Source organism: Lissotriton helveticus, chromosome 4_1 (assembly GCF_964261635.1).
Source record: "Lissotriton helveticus chromosome 4_1, aLisHel1.1, whole genome shotgun sequence".
Taxonomy (NCBI): domain Eukaryota; kingdom Metazoa; phylum Chordata; class Amphibia; order Caudata; family Salamandridae; genus Lissotriton; species Lissotriton helveticus.
The window spans coordinates 1,097,922,280-1,097,941,635 of NC_136063.1; the positions used below are offsets into that span (position 1 = coordinate 1,097,922,280).

At 41.3% G+C, this 19,356-nt stretch overlaps 1 protein-coding gene across 2 annotated transcripts in view; it reads right to left on the reverse strand.

Annotated features, from left to right (window-relative positions):
• Positions 1-19,356, reverse strand: part of GALNT4 (polypeptide N-acetylgalactosaminyltransferase 4) — a 642,979-nt gene that overhangs the window by 16,143 nt on the left and 607,480 nt on the right. Inside the window, exon 12 of one of the 2 annotated variants that reach the window (XM_078687692.1) lies at positions 7,525-8,148. The exons of the other annotated variant lie outside the window; for it this stretch is intronic. Within the exon in view, the coding sequence (XP_078543818.1) occupies positions 8,119-8,148 (30 nt within the window). The 3' untranslated portion in view covers positions 7,525-8,118. Of the gene's footprint in view, positions 1-7,524; positions 8,149-19,356 lie in introns of those variants that run through there. 2 annotated transcript variants of the gene reach the window in all.

Here is a 19,356-nt window from a genome sequence, read left to right on the forward strand (position 1 = left end):
GGAACAGGGATATACCGATCCTAGAGCCTGTATACTTTGTGGGTAGTCCTGGGGGTGGTTGTGATTTATTAGATGTCTATAAAAAAGCCCTAGTGGTAAAACAACCATGATACGGCCCGCCAAAGTTAGCAATGCTGCCTTTGCATGGACATTACCAGTGTAGAAGAATCATGAAGTTACTCAAATTGTTGAAAACTTTATTCAGTAAAGATGAGCCGATTCCTATTAGAGAAGGAGTTTCTGTAGCTCCTGAAGTAACCCCCACTGGATATATGTCATTATAAAGGGGTCATCATACGTGTACATGGTTGGAAAACTTGATGAAATACACTGAGCAAGATGGTACTTTAGCATTTCCAGAGAATGGTACTTTAATACCAACATTTTAGAGAATTTAAGGAGACAAATTAATAATTTGAGAGCTAGTCCTAGACCTATGCAGTATGAAGCTCTTGGAGAATTGGAGCATGATGCATATAAGAGAGAAATTGATAGGTACCAGAATAGATATAAGAATACTGTGAGTAGATATTCAGAAGCAAAATGGGATGCCCAAAAGAAAATATGGAGAAGGGATATAGCAGAAGCAGTGAAAATGTTTTCAGTTGTGGTAGCTGAGACTAAAGAAGGAGAAAAATGTAAGTAGAAAAAGAAGAATGTAGGGGCTCAGAGATCCAGACATACTGAAAATAATGAGTAATGTAATGACATAGATGATTACATTTTTTTTGTGTGTGTTCAAATCGTTTTTATTGGTCAAGGAATGAAGAAACAGAATACAAACAATAATACATATAGGCATGGGTCTGTCCGGGTTGAATTAAAGTAGAGTAATAGGACAAAATAAAGTAAAAGAAAAAAGAAAATCACAAATAAGGTTCCACATAGCTCGTGGGAGGCAGATGGACAATTATGCTTATAATGTCGACATATGGATTGAGATTGAACACCAATGTTTACAAGTAAGAGCAGTTCTTAATTCCTGAACAGTATTCTCAGTAAGAATGCCAGCATAGAAGACAATAAAACGAGCTCATGCGGGCTAAACAATGAATAAACAATGATTAATAATGTGTTGTGTTTCATTTATTGTGTTCTTGTGTGTATAGCTGTGACACCACAAGATAGCTCAATCCCCATCACCTACAGCTTAATATTGAAAGATTGAACTTGGACTACTAGTAGTAGGTTCTCCAGTGACCTAACACTTGGTTCATTTGAGGTGGTAACTGCATACCGAGACAATGAGTGATGAATAACTACGGTGGATCAAAAGAGAAGGAGGCAGCGTCAAGAGCAGTCCAGAGTTTTTTGTTAGATACGCGCCATGGGGAAGAGTGCAGAGCAGAGTTATCTGTTCCTCTAATGCATGACAGCCATTCCTTACACATAGCGAAAGAGACCTCTGAGGCACTCTTCCATTTGCACAAAACAACTTTGCACGCTAGTGTAAGTAGTAGATTGAGTAGTTGTCGATCATCATCTCTTGATAATATCGGGTCAATGGCCCCCAGAATTATGTAGATAAATTCCCTCTTTGGCTTAATCTTAAATATGTGTTCGATGTAGTCAAAGACGCAAGTCCAATATTTGTGGAGTAAAGGGCAGTGGAAAAGCATGTGTGGTAAATCTCCTTCAGTGAGGGAGCAATTCCAGCATGTGGGGGTGTCTCTTAGCTTAAGTTTAAACAATTTTTGGGGGGTCCAGAAGACTCTGTTAGTTAGCATGTATTTGGTTTGGGAAAGGATCGGGGACACTTTGTGCGTGAGGGCTGAAGCGTGAATCTTATCCCAGTGATGGACTACGCCCGTAGTGTTGGGTTCTTCTTCCCACTTAATCTCATTACGTCTTTGCGGTTTGCCTACAGCCGGTGAGAGCATTTTGTATACCTTAGAGAGATGATTAATTTTTTAATGAATTAATAAACCTCCACCTTATCAAGAAGAACAGAATACAGACAAATACATTACCAAGTGCTCTATTAATTTAAATAGAAGTGCCTCAAGAGAAAACTTCAGTAAGCGTGAATCAAAATCAAAATGGAGTTAGAGAAGAATTGCCAAGAACGATGACACTAGATGCTTAATCAGTCCCAGTGACTATTGGTCCGATTGTTCCGTTAAATAATGATGGACAAGGAGTTTCTCAAGTGCATGTTCTAACGATACCAGATAGAACTACAAATGACATTCAGATAGTTTACAGGAAAATTAATTAGACTAATCAAGAATGGATTGAAAATAGTGGAATAAATGCGAGTGTGACTACGGGAGAATCAAAACAGTTGATTAACATTTCAGAAAGATTTGTTGAAACTTCAAAGCGAGGTAAATACATAGATCCAAAAAGATTGCTACAGATTGAGACAAAAGTGACACCTACATCAGGAGGGTCAAGAAGTGAGACAGGTGAAATTACTCAGAATTCGTTAGATTAGTCTCCTGAAGAATTAGATGAATAAATAAAAGAAATAGTACGTGGTTGTAGTGTACAGATTTAGGCATATGGGACAAACGTGGATGAATACTTGCTTTTTATGTGTAAAAATATTACAAGGAAAGCGAGAAACCTACATGAAAACTTTGCTGAAATTGCACACACATATGGAGTTGACATAGAGAAGTCTAAAGCCTTATAAATAATATATAGATTAGATTTCAGTGACAAAGACTTGGAGAGTTTGTATGTTTCAGGAAAATGGTTACAAATGAAGAAGTTAATTAGCACACTAAAACAATGGGATGAGTTAGATCTATGGAAAGGAATATGGGCTAAAAAGAAGGAAGATACAAAAGAGATTTCGGTGGCTTTACCATTGTATCCTGTGAGGGAGACAGGAGCTGATGAAACAATATATCCTATGAGAGAAGTACCAGGAGGTGGGTATGTTCATGTCCATTAGTCAAGAAAGGATATATTATCATTTACAAATGATTTCCCAAGATTGGGAGAAAAACCAGTGGAATAGTACAAACAAGTAGAAAGGTTTGTGAAGGTTTCGAAAGTTTTGTGGAAGGATTTGAATGGCTTGTTTGAATTTGTGGTTCCAGTTGACTTGTGGATTGAGTGTAAAGTTGCAGTAGATTAGCTGAAATAAGAATTTCCAAGAGACCCCAAAACAGGAGCACCATCTGAAGAAGTTATGAAAAAATATAATCAGGTTATCACCTATTTGAAAAGGGAAAATGTAACCTAAAGAAACAGATTGGGTGAGAATAGACCGAACAACTCAGGAGTTGATGGAGTCAGTGCATGCTTATTATGAAAGGCTTTTACAGATGATTAGACAGTACAGTGGAATTAAAAACATTACTGAGGAAGATATGAGATATTTTGTGTACCGATTTGTGTATGGATCAAGATTCCGCAACATTTAATTTGTTGGCAAAGCAAAGACAGTTGACTAAATTCTTTGGTATGCGAAGTATTGTGGTGATGACATTGAAACAAGACACAAAAAGTTAAAAGAAAATTTAGTGTTAGCTAAGATGAAAGCGGCAAAGAAAGGAGGATTTTTTAATACAGATTTTACTGAAACTCACCAAGGAAATGGTCAGACTACTACTGGTATGAGAGGTGTTGGGTCTCAAATGGGAATACTGTAACTCAAATGATACTGATTCCACAAGGGAGAGATAGAGGCAATTGAGCTGAGTTGAAAATTAAGTTTCCTTGTCATGCGTGTGGAAAATTGGAACACTGGAAGCGCAAGTGTAGAAGTCTACAGGTAAACACAGATGAGACAGGAACAGATGGAATGAATCAAATGCAAGTGAATCAACACAATCGGAATCAACAAATGACATTTGGCAGAGGACAGAATTTGCAGATTCCTCAAGCTCCTATGCCAAATCAGAATTTAAATGGTCAAATGCAGAAGTACAATGCAAATGTGGGGTTTCATATAAATGATCAAGTGAATTCAAATGTGCCGGTGTCTTCACAATATTTGATGCAGTGGGAAGAAAATGATTCAGATACATCTCAATGACGGTGCCTGAGGGGGGGGGGAGGAGTGCATAATTGGCACATCCTCTGAGGTAGATTAGTCTGGTCCTTGGATGGCAAGGTTGACGAAAACTCAATACCGTTCCTCGTAGATATTGGTGCTACCCGTTCCACTATGAGAACTGTTGACATTCCCAACCTAACCCTCTCGGGAGAAAGTATCCAAGTTGTAGGAGTTTCAAACAAATTGATTAAGACACCAGTGACAAAACCAATGAAAGTGCAAACTGGGGAATTTCAAGATTTACAACGATTTGTAGTGTGTGACACAAGTCCAACTAACCTATTGTGAAGGGACTTGTTGTGTAAAATAAACGGTTCCATCCATTGTACACCAGATGGAATAGCATTTCATACAAAAGATGAAGATGTAGTTTTTTAAATGGCGAAGCAGGGAACAGAGGTGAATGATTTATATCCTCTATTTACAGCAAGTGATTTGCCTGTTGAGTTGAGAGAGATAGTGTTGTCTGATGCGTGGGATTTCTCAGGGAAAGATATTGGATTGACAAAAGGAGTAGCTCCAATTCAGTAAAACAAAATGCAGAATTTCCAAGAACACCAGCTTACAAAATGACGCCTGAAACAGTTGCAGGAGTAACACCTATGACTGAAATGCTGATTGAACTAGGTATTCTAGAAAGAGATTCTAAGGAGTCTATGCAATTCACCTATTCTGGGAATTATCATACCCAATGGTAAATATTAGGATAGTGCAGGATTTACACAAAATTAAGCTGATAGTAATACCTTGTTTTCTAATAGTGCCAAATCCAGCTGTGTTTCTTTATCAAATCCCTTGTGAAGCAGAATGGTTTTCAGTGATTGATCTAAATCAAGCATTTTTCTAAATACCTTTACATACGGATAGGCAATACTTATTAGCGTTCGGGGTTCAGAAACCGAGTTTTAGCATGTTGCTGAGCTTTCTTCAAGGGAATACAGAGAGCCCCTCAATCTTCAATCAGATATTGAAGAAATGTTTGGAATCACTAGTAATGTCTAATGATTCAGTTTGTCCAATATATAGATGATTTGTTGGTTGCATCAAAGACAAAAGAGGCTTGTGTGACATATACAATTGCTTTACTGAACCATTTGGGAGAAGGTGGGCATAAAGTGTCACCAGCAAAATTGCAATTCTGTCAAAAAGTTTTTTACTCGGGTCATAAAATGGAGAGAGGAATGAGAAAAATTTCTCAAGATCGGATCAATTCTATAATGCAAAAAAATCCACCAAAAACACAAAAGGGAATTCAAATGTTTTGGGGAATGGTCGGATAATGCAGGCAGTGAATCATTGGTTTTTCACTGATAGCCAAGCCATTACAAAGACTGACGCATAAAGACGTGTCAGATCCTATACAGTTTGATGATGAATGCATGAAAGTATTTTTTAGTTGCGAGACAGTTTGTGTCAAGCACCCGCATAGGGAATCCTAGAATTCAATAAGAATTTTGCATTATTGTGCAGTGAACGTGACGGATGTGCACTTTCAGTTCTAAAGCAGATGCATTGAACAGCACGCCGTCCAGTACCATATTTTTCAGCTACTCTTGACCCCATCGATGCAGCTTTAGCAGGTTATTTGAAAGAAGTCGCTGCTACTTGTATGAGTCTGGAACAGAGTGGAACAATTGTAAAGGGACATCAGTTGAAAGTGTATGTGCCACATTCAGTTGAGATTTTGTTAATACAAACTCGCACACAGAATTTTACAAGCAGTCAGTTAACAAAATATTAACGAGTGATATTGGGATCTGAAAACGTGACTGTGACAATATGTACAAATCTATATCCAGCTACCTCGTTGCCAAGTCCACGCTGTGAAGTAGAGGTGGATGAAGCAGATCATGATTGTTTGGATCTTACTCAGTTGTGTACAAAACAAAGACCTGATATACAAGATACAACATTACCTGGATCTGATCTAGTGTTGTTTGCAGATGGATGATGCCTGAGAGATACAGAAGGTACCCTCTGAGCTGCATTTGCGATTTGTACAGTGGCGAGTGTCATTGAAGCATCATGGTTGAAAGGAGTGAGTTCAGCTCAGGTAGCGGAATTAGTTGCACTGACCAGATCAGGTGGCCTTACAAAGCAAATGCGAGTAACCATTTTTACTGATAGTCAATATGGTTTTGGGGTTTTCCATGATTTTGGGCAGTTGGCTCAATGTGAATGTTTGACCTCTTTGGGTTCACTGACAGGAATCGGAGAGTGTGTAAAAGATCTATTGATGGCACTACAGTTGCCAGCACAAATTGGGGTGAAGAAATGTTCAGCACACAAATCTGGATGTGAATACATCACTGTGGGCAATTGGTATGCAGATGAAATTGCTCGATTTTGTGCCTAAAATTCACATACAATAACTGGGGAATATTTGAAAGAACGATCTGATCAAACTGAATGCAAATTAATGTTCTCATTTATTAAAACATGGGAAAAAGTTAAAGAATTTCAAGATGCAGTTAGTGATGCAGAAAGACAAGTGTGGACCAAAGCAGGATGGACACGTAGGGCAGATGATGAGGTGTGAATTAACACTGATGGAAGACCAATATTGCCAGATAGTCTGTTGTCTCAGATGGGTCAAGTTTATCATGGTCCTACACATGTGGGCAGAGATGCTATGATTAGACTTTTCAAACAAACTTGGTGTAATCCCAAGTTTAGAGGCATTGCAGAAAGGCTGAGTAAAAGATGTATAATTTTTCAATAACAGAATGCAGGGAGGAAAACAGTTGTCAGTTTGGGTGGAATTGGAATAGCAGCAGGTCCATTTACACATATGCAGGTCGACTTTATTGACATAATTCATTGCCATGGTCTAAAACATGTACTAGTAATTGAGTGTCTGTTTTCTTATTGGTTCGAGGCATATCCAACAAGACTTAATGACAACCTAACTGTGCTAAACTGCTTCTTAGAGAGATAATTGCTAGGTTTGGATTTCCAGTCTCATTAGAATCTGATAGAGGGACACATTTTAATAATTAAATAATTCGGATGATTTGTGCAGCATTAGAAATTGAGCAGAAATTGCACTGTGCTTATCGGCCTGAGGCATCTGGAGTGGTTGAGCAGGTCAACGGCACAATAAGTCGAGACTGGCTAAAGTCTGTGCATCCACAGCACTAAAATGGCCGATGCATTACCTTTCGTATTGATGAGTTTAAGTATTCCAGACAGAAGAACTGGACTGTCCCCACACGAGATTGTGATGGGTAGGGGTATGACATGTAAAAAGACAAATTCAGGGGAATACTTTACACTCCCAGATATCGATATAGAAGCCCAAATACAGGGCTGAGGAGACCCTCACGATCACACCCATAGGATGGTCACTCAATGAGTAGACCCAATGAAAAAAAATCCCAATTGTAAGCTCTTCTCCTAGGTGTCTTTCTTTACCCCTCTTATATTGTAGCACAAGTAATTTGATTGGTACTTCTTTGGAATCTGCCCATGATATATTCCTGCCGTGTACATATTTTTTGTATCAAAAAACGTTTATGTTCCATTTTGTCTTTATTGGATAAAATCTGTATTAAGTTCCGATCATACATTGGAAATGATGTCTGTAATGTTATTTGAAGTGCAGAACGTAAATAAGTATGACATCATTAAACTTATACCTACGACGCACTCCCATATGGAAGAACTTGTGAATGACAAGTAGGGATATGAGGCAGCCAGCAGTCCCAGAAAATCAACTTGCGAACATAACTGATGATTTAGTGCTCAATTACTGTAAAGGATTGGCTGATGTAGTGCGTTCTGTGTCTCACCAGGTTGGAGAAGTTGCAACTACAGTTCAACAAGAACAAGCACATGATTTGAGCCCTGGAGAGTGGGTGCTCATCAAGGAGCATGTGAGAAAGTCTTGTTTGGAACCTCGTTGGCGTGGGCCATATCAAGTGAATCTTGTGACAACAGCAGCAATTAAATGTGGTGGACTGGCTAACTGGATCCATGCAAGCCACACACGTAGAGTCCCATGTCCACTTGAAAGTACAGAGTCAGCTGAAGGTGAGAAAGAAGAGAACCTGAACAGACTGAGAATCAAGTAGAGTTGGCAAAAGCTACTGGGTCTCAAAGCACAGTCATTGTGGATGCTGAAAGAGAGTTGATCCCTGAAAGAGATAGAGAAAATGAAAAAGGGAATCAACTAAAAGAAGCAGTGAATCGAAAGAAATAGACAGTGTTTCTTGAAAACGAACAAGAAATGGTGATAAATGGCCTAGAGGACTAAAGAAAGTGAAATATACCTTGAATAAGAAAATTCCAGAAACTGTCATTGAAATATCAAGCCAATCTGAAGAAAGTGAGACTGAACGAGCCAAAAATACAGTACGCAGAACAAAAAGAGTAAAAATCTCAAATGAGAAATACATAGCACCTTAATAGACATATTTGGCTACTGCAACAAACAATTGGAAAAAATAATTCATCGAGTTTTGTTAGAAAGACAACTCATCATATGAGCCACCCTAAATGAACTGCTCATAAGAAAAGGGGTGCAAAAAAAGAGAGAGAGGAGATTTGAAAATAAGGCCGTGACCAGAGGCTCAAAAAGGGCATGGCACACAGATCTTGTCTTCCTAAATTTTTGATACACAGAGTTTTGGGATTCTCAAATTTTTTTTGTTGACATTTTGATTTTTGAAATTTAAGATGGATAAAACTGAGACTGGTAATCAAAACCAAGTTTATTTATGCAAAGGTGTTTTAATGCTTGCTTTATATGTGTCCTTTTAATGTTGTTTGTTTGGTTGATACTAATTTTAGTAGTACCGTATTTCATGTATCCCACTAATGTAAATTCTACTAATAATTATATGAATATATTAACTGATGAGAAGAAAATTCTTAAAGAAGATCCAGAGACTAATATTAACAAGCATTTACAATGCAATGGTCTCGGCATTATTAAAGTAGAGCTATTGGCATTGCTCATGACATTTTTTTTCATTTTTTTTTAAAAACATAAATAAATGGTATTGTCATTTACAATGGCAATAGGTGAGCATTAGAGAGTAGTAGAGAGTATTCGTGGACACAGAGCCACACACCCGCGCACACACACACAGACAGAGCCGCGCACACACACACAGACAGAGCCGCGCACACAGACAGAGCCGCGCACACACACAGAGCCGCACACACACAGACACAGCCACGCACACACACACACACAGAGAGCCACGCACACACACACACACACAGAGCCACGCACACACACACACACACAGAGCCACGCACACACACTGACAGAGCCACGCACACATACACACACAGAGAGCCAAGCACACACACAGACAGAGCCACACACACACACAGACAGAGCCACGCACACAGAGACCCTGCTGGCTTATTACTCTTCTGAGGTTACAGTGCCCAAAGTGTATACATAAACCCCGACTTCCCAATGTCCTGCTGGTTTACTTATTTTTCTGACGCCACAATGACCTGGTTGGTTACATAACCCTCCAAAGTAATAAGCTACAGGGATGTACTTCTCTTACCTGACAATGTCCAAATGTTTACCTACTTCTCTGACATCACAATGCCATGGTTGTTTGCATGACCCCCTGAGACCAATCCTCTGTTTCTTGACGTAACTTGTGATATCACTGTGGACATGTTGTTTACACCACTGCGGTCGCCGTTGTCCTGGCTCTGCTGATGCCCTGTGTAAACACAAATCTAACGGAGAAAAGCTGGCCATGGGTGGCAGGAGTGGGCTGGGTTCAGTCCAAACTACACACACGGAGTTGGTTTAATCAGATGCCTTCATGTGTGGAAAGCACTATCAGGTTTCATAACAAGGGTCGGTGGGGGGATCGCCTCGAGGCACTTTGGTACTGATTATGGACTGAGAGCTCTGGGTCCTAACATTCTAAACTGCGAATGTGTCAGCTCCTCCCCCAGCGTACCCGAACTATTCAGGAAAGTGCAGCGCGAGTTAAAACTTCATTCCCATACAACCACTGGCCTCTCCGCAGAGACTGCTAATGGTGGCACTAGCTGGCCTCTTCAGGTGCAAGGAAGATCCAGTGCCGAGTAAAGGCCTCCTTGTTTCATTCTACTTGACAGGGAGATCTAGACAACCATAGTCTATGGTTTACATATTATAAATAATTATGCTCTACCTGAAAGTTCCTCATTTAATCAATTAACTCTGCCTGGAGAAGTTGTACCTGTGGCCGGTATCGTGAAGAAGATGCCAGGAGGAGCCTTGCAGAGTTGAAGAGCAGTCAGCGGCAGAGTAGCGGTCCGGAGGAGTCGGCGGGAACCAGCTGCGGAAAGGTTGGACCGCGATGCCGACTGAAGTCCCCTGGCAGAACACATCTAAGGCCAATGCGTGGCGGCGTGACAACCAGCATCCAACAGAGTTTGCTTTGCTGCTGGAATGTTCAGGGGGGGGGGGGCACAGAGTGAGGGAAAGCACATCCGCCTTTCTCCGAGGTCAAGAAGAAATGCCTCGGAGAAAGGCACCGTCATTTCGGGATTCAGGGGCGTGTTTTTAGGTTTGAGTGACGGATGACGTCACTGTGAGAAGGAACGCAAAAAACACGCCCCCCGAATCCGAAAAAGACGGGGCTTAAAGGGAGTGACGCCCCTCTCCTCCAATGGCTGGCCAGCATTTACGAGGCCAGCCAATGGAGAAGAGAGGCGGGTTCCAGCCCCCTAACTAAGAAACATAAAATCTCGGAGCTCCGCCCACACTGCTACGCAGTCCCCGACCTAAAAAGCTAACAGGGAATGGCTTACATCAAGATAATTCTATTAATGACTTTTCGTTAAATGTTTTTACAAAACTTCTCTACGGGTATGTAGATACCATGTATGCAAAAGACTTATGTGTGCATGCAATTACCCTCATCGGTGTCAGAAGGGGTGACTTTTTCACTACCTTCTATTAACATATGGAATTTCGCATAGTGTACTAAGTTTATTCAATGGCAAAGAGCAATTTCGGTATTACTACTCTAATTTTGATTTAGAATTTCCTATTATGAATAATATGAATAAAGTAAATAGTGCAAACAAATGCAGACTACATGGGAGAATGTTTTCATACTACTAAAACTATAGATACTGTATATTGGAATAACCTAACTTGCAGCTTACATAGTGTAGAAATAGAGTTTATAAATACTGTAGAAGATAGGCAACCAGAATTAAAAAGTAAAGCTGCAGCACAAAAGACTGACATACCTCCATGGGCTCATAGGGAGGTGATTACAAGAAAGGAAAGACATATGCGACAATAACTCAAGACTGGCATCATAAAGGGAAGCTTTGCTTACTAAGACAAAAGACTGAATATAACAATTATTTTATCGTTTCTAGTGAATGTGAACATACCTTCGTAATTACAGGGGGTTGGGAATTAAGAAATGGTACTGGAGGGGAGGAGCCAAGCTCGCGACCGTGATGGCCGCGTTGTAGCTCGGCTCCGTCAACCTTCCTGCTTGAACTATCTATCCTGCGCCTTATCCTGCCCCGAGAAGTCTTATTTGATGGAATATGGAATTATGACGTTTTGCTGGCACTTACCGTCTGCTCCGGATGATCCTAGGTGCCGCGGATCTTGAGCTGTGCCCTTGTTCGCTTCGGAGCCTCCGGGGCGGGCAGGCCCGGGACTCTTCTGCGGCGCCCGGGTTGGGCGGAGCGCCTGGGCCAACCCCTTGGTGGAGGAGTGGGGTCGGCCGGAGCGGCCACTGTGCGGTTGGACCGGTGGCGACTGACCGGGCCTGGTCTGGCTGTCCGGGGACCTGGTGGTGGAGCGCTGCCTTCCACGGACGGGGGTTGACCGCATGGGCGACTCGTCTCCCCTTTGTTCTCCTGTCCGGCCATCTTGAAACCCTCCGCCCGGTCTTGGCGGGCGGCGCCTGTGGGTCGGTGGCGCCGGCTGCCTCAATATTCTGGTGGCCCGCCTTTCTGCCCTGGAGGTTCCATTGCTTGTCGCCGGCTGGATTTCATCGAGCCCCGCCGGTGGCCGGATTGGGGTCGGAGATTGCCGAGGCCTCGCCGGGCTAACAAGATGGCGGCCTGCGCGGCACGTTTGCTGAATACCGTAAAGGTGAGCCTACAGTTGGCGACGTCTTCGCCGCCTTGTGTTCCTGGCGTGCTTCCATGACTGTACCTGTCGCTGGGCCGGATGGTGGTCTTGGTACCGAGCTCGTTGGGCCGTCCCCTGCGTGTGCGGTTCCACCGCTTCAGTGTGCTGCGGGGTCCTTCCTGGAAATTGAAGACACCGGGGCCACCGCTTGTTTGGACGTACAGATGCCTACTGCCTTGTGTCGACAGGAGTTCTTCCCTGTGGTGGATGTACTGGAGGGCCTCCAGCCGAGATCCGTCCGGGTCTGTCTAGCCGGGTCTCCCGGTGTTTTTTTTGCCTCGACCTGCCGAGCGGAGATCCTGTAACTGTTTCACCGGGGCGATTTTTTCCCCTTGTTCGGCGGAGTTGCGCTTGAGCTGCTTGCTGCTGTTGCTGTCCTTTCTTGCTCATCCGGTCCGAAGCCGTTATGACTTGTGTGGTGTATCGACGGTTGGAATCCCTGCTTTTCACCTCAGGCCCCTCATGTTCTGGTTCTTTGTGCACTTTGTGCCTATGGCACTGGACAGACGCGGACAGGGGTGAGTTACACGTGTACCGCCGGACTATTACTTCGTGGCATGGCCGATGACCACCTTGCAGCTGTACGTTTATGATCGATTCCTCTTCATATTCCTGGTGCCTGTTTTTTTTAAATGACTTCATCTTCTCGTGGGATCTAAAATGTGTTCGAACGGGGGGTTGGCAGCTGATAGTTTTGATTATGTGTCTCCTCTCCCACTAGAGATTTTTCCTTTTTTTTTTTTTCCCCTTCCTTTCCCCTTCCTCTCCTTTTTCCTATGTGGTTTCTTCCTTACCTTTTTGACTCTTCTATATTTCGGGTTTCCTGTTAGGGCGACAGGCACGCTGCTGGGGGGGTAGGCCGTAGCCTTCTGCAGGGGTGCAGGGTGGGGTGGGTGGGGGGGTCTGTATTTTTGTTTTTTCTTTGTTCTTGGTTCTATGGCTCTTATGTATTCTATTTTCTGGACGCTGCGTCTACATGTAGGCCTCTTGGGGTGTTTTTGCCAGCGTGGGCCTTATGATCTCCCTGCCACCGATGTTCATTGTGCATCCACTACTCCTATTTCCTTCGGTTCCATAAGCTGGCCTTTTCTTTTGTATGCTTTGCTTGCCAAGGGGCGCATGATGTGGTGCCGCGTTCTCTTTTCCCTGTTTTTTCTACCCCTTTTTCTTGATGTCCTTTTCCCCTCTCTTCCCCTTCTTTCTCCCTTTCTTTGGGTTGATGTAGCGGATGGCTCTTTGTATTGAAATCCTCACTTCCTGTTTATGTATTGCTGCGTATTTTCGTAGTAACGGGTGGGCGTTGGGCAGTGGTTGGACTCGCTTGCAGATGTGGGACTTACGTTTTGCTCTTGCTCTAATATAGCTGTTCTTTTTGAAATTCGCTGTGTATTGTTTTACTGCTTGCTGACAGCCCGCCACGGACTTTTGGACCCTGATAACTGCACTATTCCTGCTATTCACCCTATTGTATTATTAAATTAACCTTCACTTTTCCTACTCATGGTGGTTTCCTTGTGGCTTTCTGCCTCGCCTTATTGCATCTGTTATATTGGAGACCCGCTGGAGCTTCTTTCCTGGCCTACGTGCTAATACAGTGTGGTGGCCGGCACGATGGGTTGTAGGCCAGTATTTGTAAGCTACATCTGCACAATAAAGGTTTTCAAAAAAAAAATAATAATAATAAAAAAAAAAAATGGTACTGATCCAGTTTATCCTGGAGTTTATTATGTATGTGGTAGAAATGATTATTACAGATTGCGACAACATTGGTATGGGTATAGTTTTCCCCAAAATCTACCACATAGATGAAAATCATGGAACTAATGAAAATAAACTAATACAGAATAAAAGAGGAACTAGTGCTGCAGAGATAGTGGGAGATATTTTTGGTGCATTGATACCTTCAGTGGGGGTAATTTTGATCCCACATAAGAATAGAAAGTTGTCTACAGTGGTTGATCGTTTATCAACGGATACTGCTGGTGAGTTCTTGATGATTGACACTGAAATGGTGGCAAAAAGGTCAATGGTTTTGCTAAATTGGCTTGCTCTTGACGAATTATTGGCGAAAGAGGGCGGAGTCTGTAGTATGCTGAAAATTCAACAATGTTGCACTTATATTCCTGACAAAAGCAAAGACTTGGAGGGATATATTAGTAACATTACATATTTGCATAATGATTTAGCAGAATTGAAAGTTGACGGTGCATGGGAAAAACTTGGTAAAGGTGTATTCTCTCTAGATGATTGTTTTTTAACCTTAACAACTTTTACTAACACCAATAATTGCTAATGCTGCTGGCATACTAATAGTAATACTGATATACAAATGCTACAAATGCAAAGCAAAAGAGACAAAACGAAGAGCAAGAAAAAGCAAAAGAGATGAAATAGAATTACAAGATAAAAAGGGTCCTTACTATGAAGTACTGAAAGATACATAGGGTGTTAGATTGAAACAAATGAGAACCAGTGCATTTTGAAGCAAATCAGATAGTAATCAGACTTTTGTAGATTATGTGATGGCTCAAGTCGCCATCAAAGGAGGGATTGATGAAGCATGATTTGCACAAAATGATCTTGCTTGATCAAATTCACTCATAACCGTGTTATTAACAAAACAATGACTAATGGTGTGACTTTTAACAAAATTACGTGCAAGGGGATATTTGAAGGTATGATGAAGGTATGATGTGAAAATATGCAAGAAAGGCACAAGATGCTTAGTAAAATAAAAAGCTGATTAGCTGCAACGCTTAACATGCTGAAAAGCATGAACACTATGAAGTATTTTTACAAAGTTATGGAAGAGAGACATAAATAAATATGCATTTAGAATTTTGCACATAGAAAATATGAAATAGTAACATATAGAAAACGCTTATAGAAAAAATGTTTATCCTATTTTCATAACAAAAGAAAATGAAGTCTTATTAATAGCTTGATTATTAAAAAGTAGATTGTACTTATGGATTTAATTAGGATAATGAATCCTTATTTCTTAATGTGTTTCTTACTTTCGCTAAAATATTAATGCGTGTGTTTTATTTCCTCAGAAATTAAGAATTATCTTTTCGCTATGAAGGCCTCAAAACCCCGCTAGAGTCATTTTCCTTTTTTCCTAACTTAAGGCCACAAAATAATGTATTTTGTCCTTGACTGTTTCTAAAAAGCTGATTTATTTATTTTGCTGTGCTTAGTGAATCACTAGGTTTCCTCTCTACGGGTAGAGTATTTCTTTCTATGAATAATTGTGTCAACTAATGTTGCAAGCTGATGTGGAAGCGAACATAAGGACAATAAGTTACCTAATAAGGCTTCCTGGTTCAGAAGAGCGATGATGACATCCATTTTAACAAAGAACTTTAACAGGAGAAAATCTGGATGAACTGACTGAGACAATGATCACCTCATAAATTGGACCAATCAAATTGCATGAAACTATGAAATTTTAGACGGATAGAACTTTCTAGCATTTGGGTATAATGCTATTTTGAAGTAATTAGATATAAGTATTCAGATTTTGTCATTATTTTAGACATATGTATATTGTGATTACTGTTGTTGGGCAGAATTTTCCTTGATTATAGTTCATCATGAGTAAAGTAGCATCTATCTTTTATTATCGAGTCCCTATTTGCTCTACCAAATATCTATATGGGGAACTGGTATATGAAGGTGGTTATTGAGTTTTTATGGGCCCAAACCTCTGGTTATAGAACAATTCCTGATTATGATAAATTTGGGATAAAGTGAATGACTATAAAATGTACTCCGCTTCCGCTGCATCAGTTTCTGTCGGTCACAACACTGCTGTTTACATATAGTGCTGCCAAAATATAGTAAAGCATTCAAAGGTAAGTACTGATTTACCGCTCTTAACTTCTTATCTATGTACCATGACAACATATATATCTTAGATAGTGTGACATACATCACTGAAATATTACAAATGGGAAACTGAATGTTTAAACTTTGGGGCACCAGGAGCTGCATATCATTCTATCCTATATAATATACAGAAGTGAATAAAAATTGGTGCAAATGAGCAGGATTATAGATCCACTCGCAAGAAATGCAAGGTAATAACCAGTACATAAAATATTTGACAACAGTATTTCCACTGCACATAGCTTGCTTGTAATGAAGGCCCTACTCGTTGGCATTTCCTCAACTCATTTTTTATTATCCTCGTAGTGCTGAAAACATTTTAGTAAATATTTGATTTCTAATCCCTACCTTCAACAGACATCAGAATTTTGCCATATTCACCTCACCAGCTCCTTCCAGGCCACTCCCAAATGAGGGTAATTGCCCTGAGACCTGATCGTGATCCATTACTGATCCTAAATAAAGGCAAACTCCCTTCTTAGTGAACCCTGCAGAAATTTCTGCCAAGTGATCTAGATGAGTGACAACCTGAAAATGCATGGGTAAGCTTGAGGATAGAGACTTCTGACAAGCCATTTTCCCTGAGAATATGGCTCTCTGTGAATGACCCAGAGCAAACCAGGGCTAGTCTCCTGTTCCCACAACTTCCTTCAAGTCCAATACCTTGCATCTGTATGCTCCCAGAAATCCCACGACACGAATTTGCATGGCTTGCATTTTGTTTGCTTTCTTCCAGCTTTGAAAGAACAAGACAGCTCTATGGGGGAATGACAGGAGATTAACATTTACCCTGTTCCTCTCCTTCTCTATGGCTAGGTGTGTATGTCACAGATGGCTATCATGATGGAATGTAGACTTTGTTATTCAATGTCCAATGTGCCCATGTTAGCACAGATTCTTCCATTTTGCAACTCCAGACCACCTTCACAACCCACCCTTCTCATTTATCCAACATAAGTGATCCTACTTTCCATGAGTGAAATGTCATTCTATATACACCATAATGCAACCTAGTTTGCACAAGCGAGGTGCACTCCAGAAGCACTATCTAAACTTAGGGCCTGATTAGGAGTTTGGCAGTCTTGGAGCATGCCGCATGCTAGCGCCCCGCTCCAAGACCACCAAATCCGTAGACTGGCTGCCCGCTATAGTCCGATTGGAATACAGGTTGGGCAGTCCTGCAGTGGCGGTCCACAGCGGTGCCTTTCAAAGGCTCATATCTGTTAAGTCCAGTCCGTACAGGAACTGGGGGGGGTGCATGCATACAGGTGGGTACAACATATGCCACCCTGCATGCATCCTCTGGCCCTGAGGCAACATGGGGCCCTGTAGGACCCCCCTAGTTTTCTCACAGCCATACTTTTTATGGCGGGGTTACTGCCATGAAAACTGTGGCAGTGAGGAAACTCATAATAAGCCTGGCAGTGCGGCACCACCAGCATATTGTGGGCCTCAGACTGCAGCGAGACCGCCAGGGATCGTGGATCCCTGGCAGTAGCAGTAGTCCTATGGCGGTCAGACCGCCGGTGCGGCAGCAGCTTCACCGCCACCACGGGTTTGGCGGTCATCGGACTGTCAAACTCGTAATCGGCCCCTTAGTCTTTGGATAATGTTTCACTAATTTCTTCTAATTTGGCACCTCACTCAAATTCAGTGGTTTATTTAGTGCTCGGAAATGTCATTCTATTCTGAATTAAGTCTGAACCACATATTCAAAATGTTAAAGGCCTGCTCTTAAATGCCATTTAAATACTGTGTAAAAACAAGAATGGTCTCAAATACCCAAATCCTGCAACTAGTAAAAGACCAGGGAGGAGCACTGAGGCCTGACTTTGCCGTCGATGTACAAAGGCAGAGGAGCGGGGAAGCCCTCATTTGCACTCACGGGAGCCAGGTTCACAAAATTATTGGTGGGGCCCTGGTCACATGAACCAATTTTAAATGTTGAGAAAAATTTCAGGGAAAATAAGAGTGTATCGGGTTAATCCACATGTGAAATGTAAACAATGTTAAAAATGTAAATATTGGACAATGTGTAAATGTTTTTGCTAAATCTCTGCTCTTTCTGCACTCACACTCTCCCCTCTGCCTGTACACTGCCGCCTTTTTGCTGCCTGTCACATCTGCTGATCATTGATTTTGGTAATCTTTGAAATCAGTAGGATGTAATACTTGCCCAAATTCCAGTGAACGAGTCAGATTTTTCGTAAGAGGTTTCATGGGGTTTACCCCCAAGAATATTTTGAAAAGAAAAACCAAACAGTTTACAGACAATTTGTAAAAAAGACATAGGCTTTGAAAGTACACTCAATAGTGTGCCATGGAAACCTGACCCTCCACAGGAGCTAATCACATTTTATTCACATTTTGCCATGGTTGTTCCCCAAATATGAAGAATTACCTCCAGCACCAGGCCGTGAATTTTGTCACCGGTGCTCTCACATCTGTCATTGGTGCAACTTTATGCCAGGAATTATGTACAATATGCCTGTGCCAAAATATACCCATTGATACCCCCCCAAATACCATGGGTGTTCCCATACGTCAAAAATGACCCTATATTACAAATGGCAGCATTTTGTACATATATACCCAATAGGACGGGGGCCCTCTTACACCAAGAATGACAGCCAACATGCCTAGCATTGAGCCATGGGGGCCCCCATGTGCCAAGAGTTATCTTCGGTATACTAGGGGCTCCATTTTTCAAACGGTAACACTCTCCACTGATCTGCTATGAGTGACACAAAACATCACTGAAATAAAGGTGATGGTGAAGGCATGGCTAGCTTTGGTTGTAACAGCATAACGTAAGTGTAAAACATTTCAGAAGTTCACTTGAAAACACTTTTAAAGTACAGCAGTGATTCTAAAGTCAAATTGAAAAACCACAGAAATTAACAGGTTATGGTTAGCTCCGCAATCCACAACTCGTTCAACAGCCAGGCAAACCCTATTCACATAGCAAATGCAATGCTCTTGACCTCACTCTTGAGAAATGCAATTACAAATCTAGTAATCAATCTTACACATGATATTCCGAATTATATTACTCTTGACACAATGAAAGAGAAGTTGTTGATCCGTAATATTATCTGCAGCATATCGCTGGTACTTAATATCGATGCATATAGTGGGCACTATAATATTAAAGTTTTGAATATCAATAATACACATATTGCTTTTTTTAACAACAATATAGCCATATTAAATATCTATGTTTAATATTGCAGGTCTTTAATATTGATTTAAGTTTTTTGCTATTAATGTGTAAATCACTTTATTATTGTTTTTTGATGATTGTTTTGATTTTTGAATATTG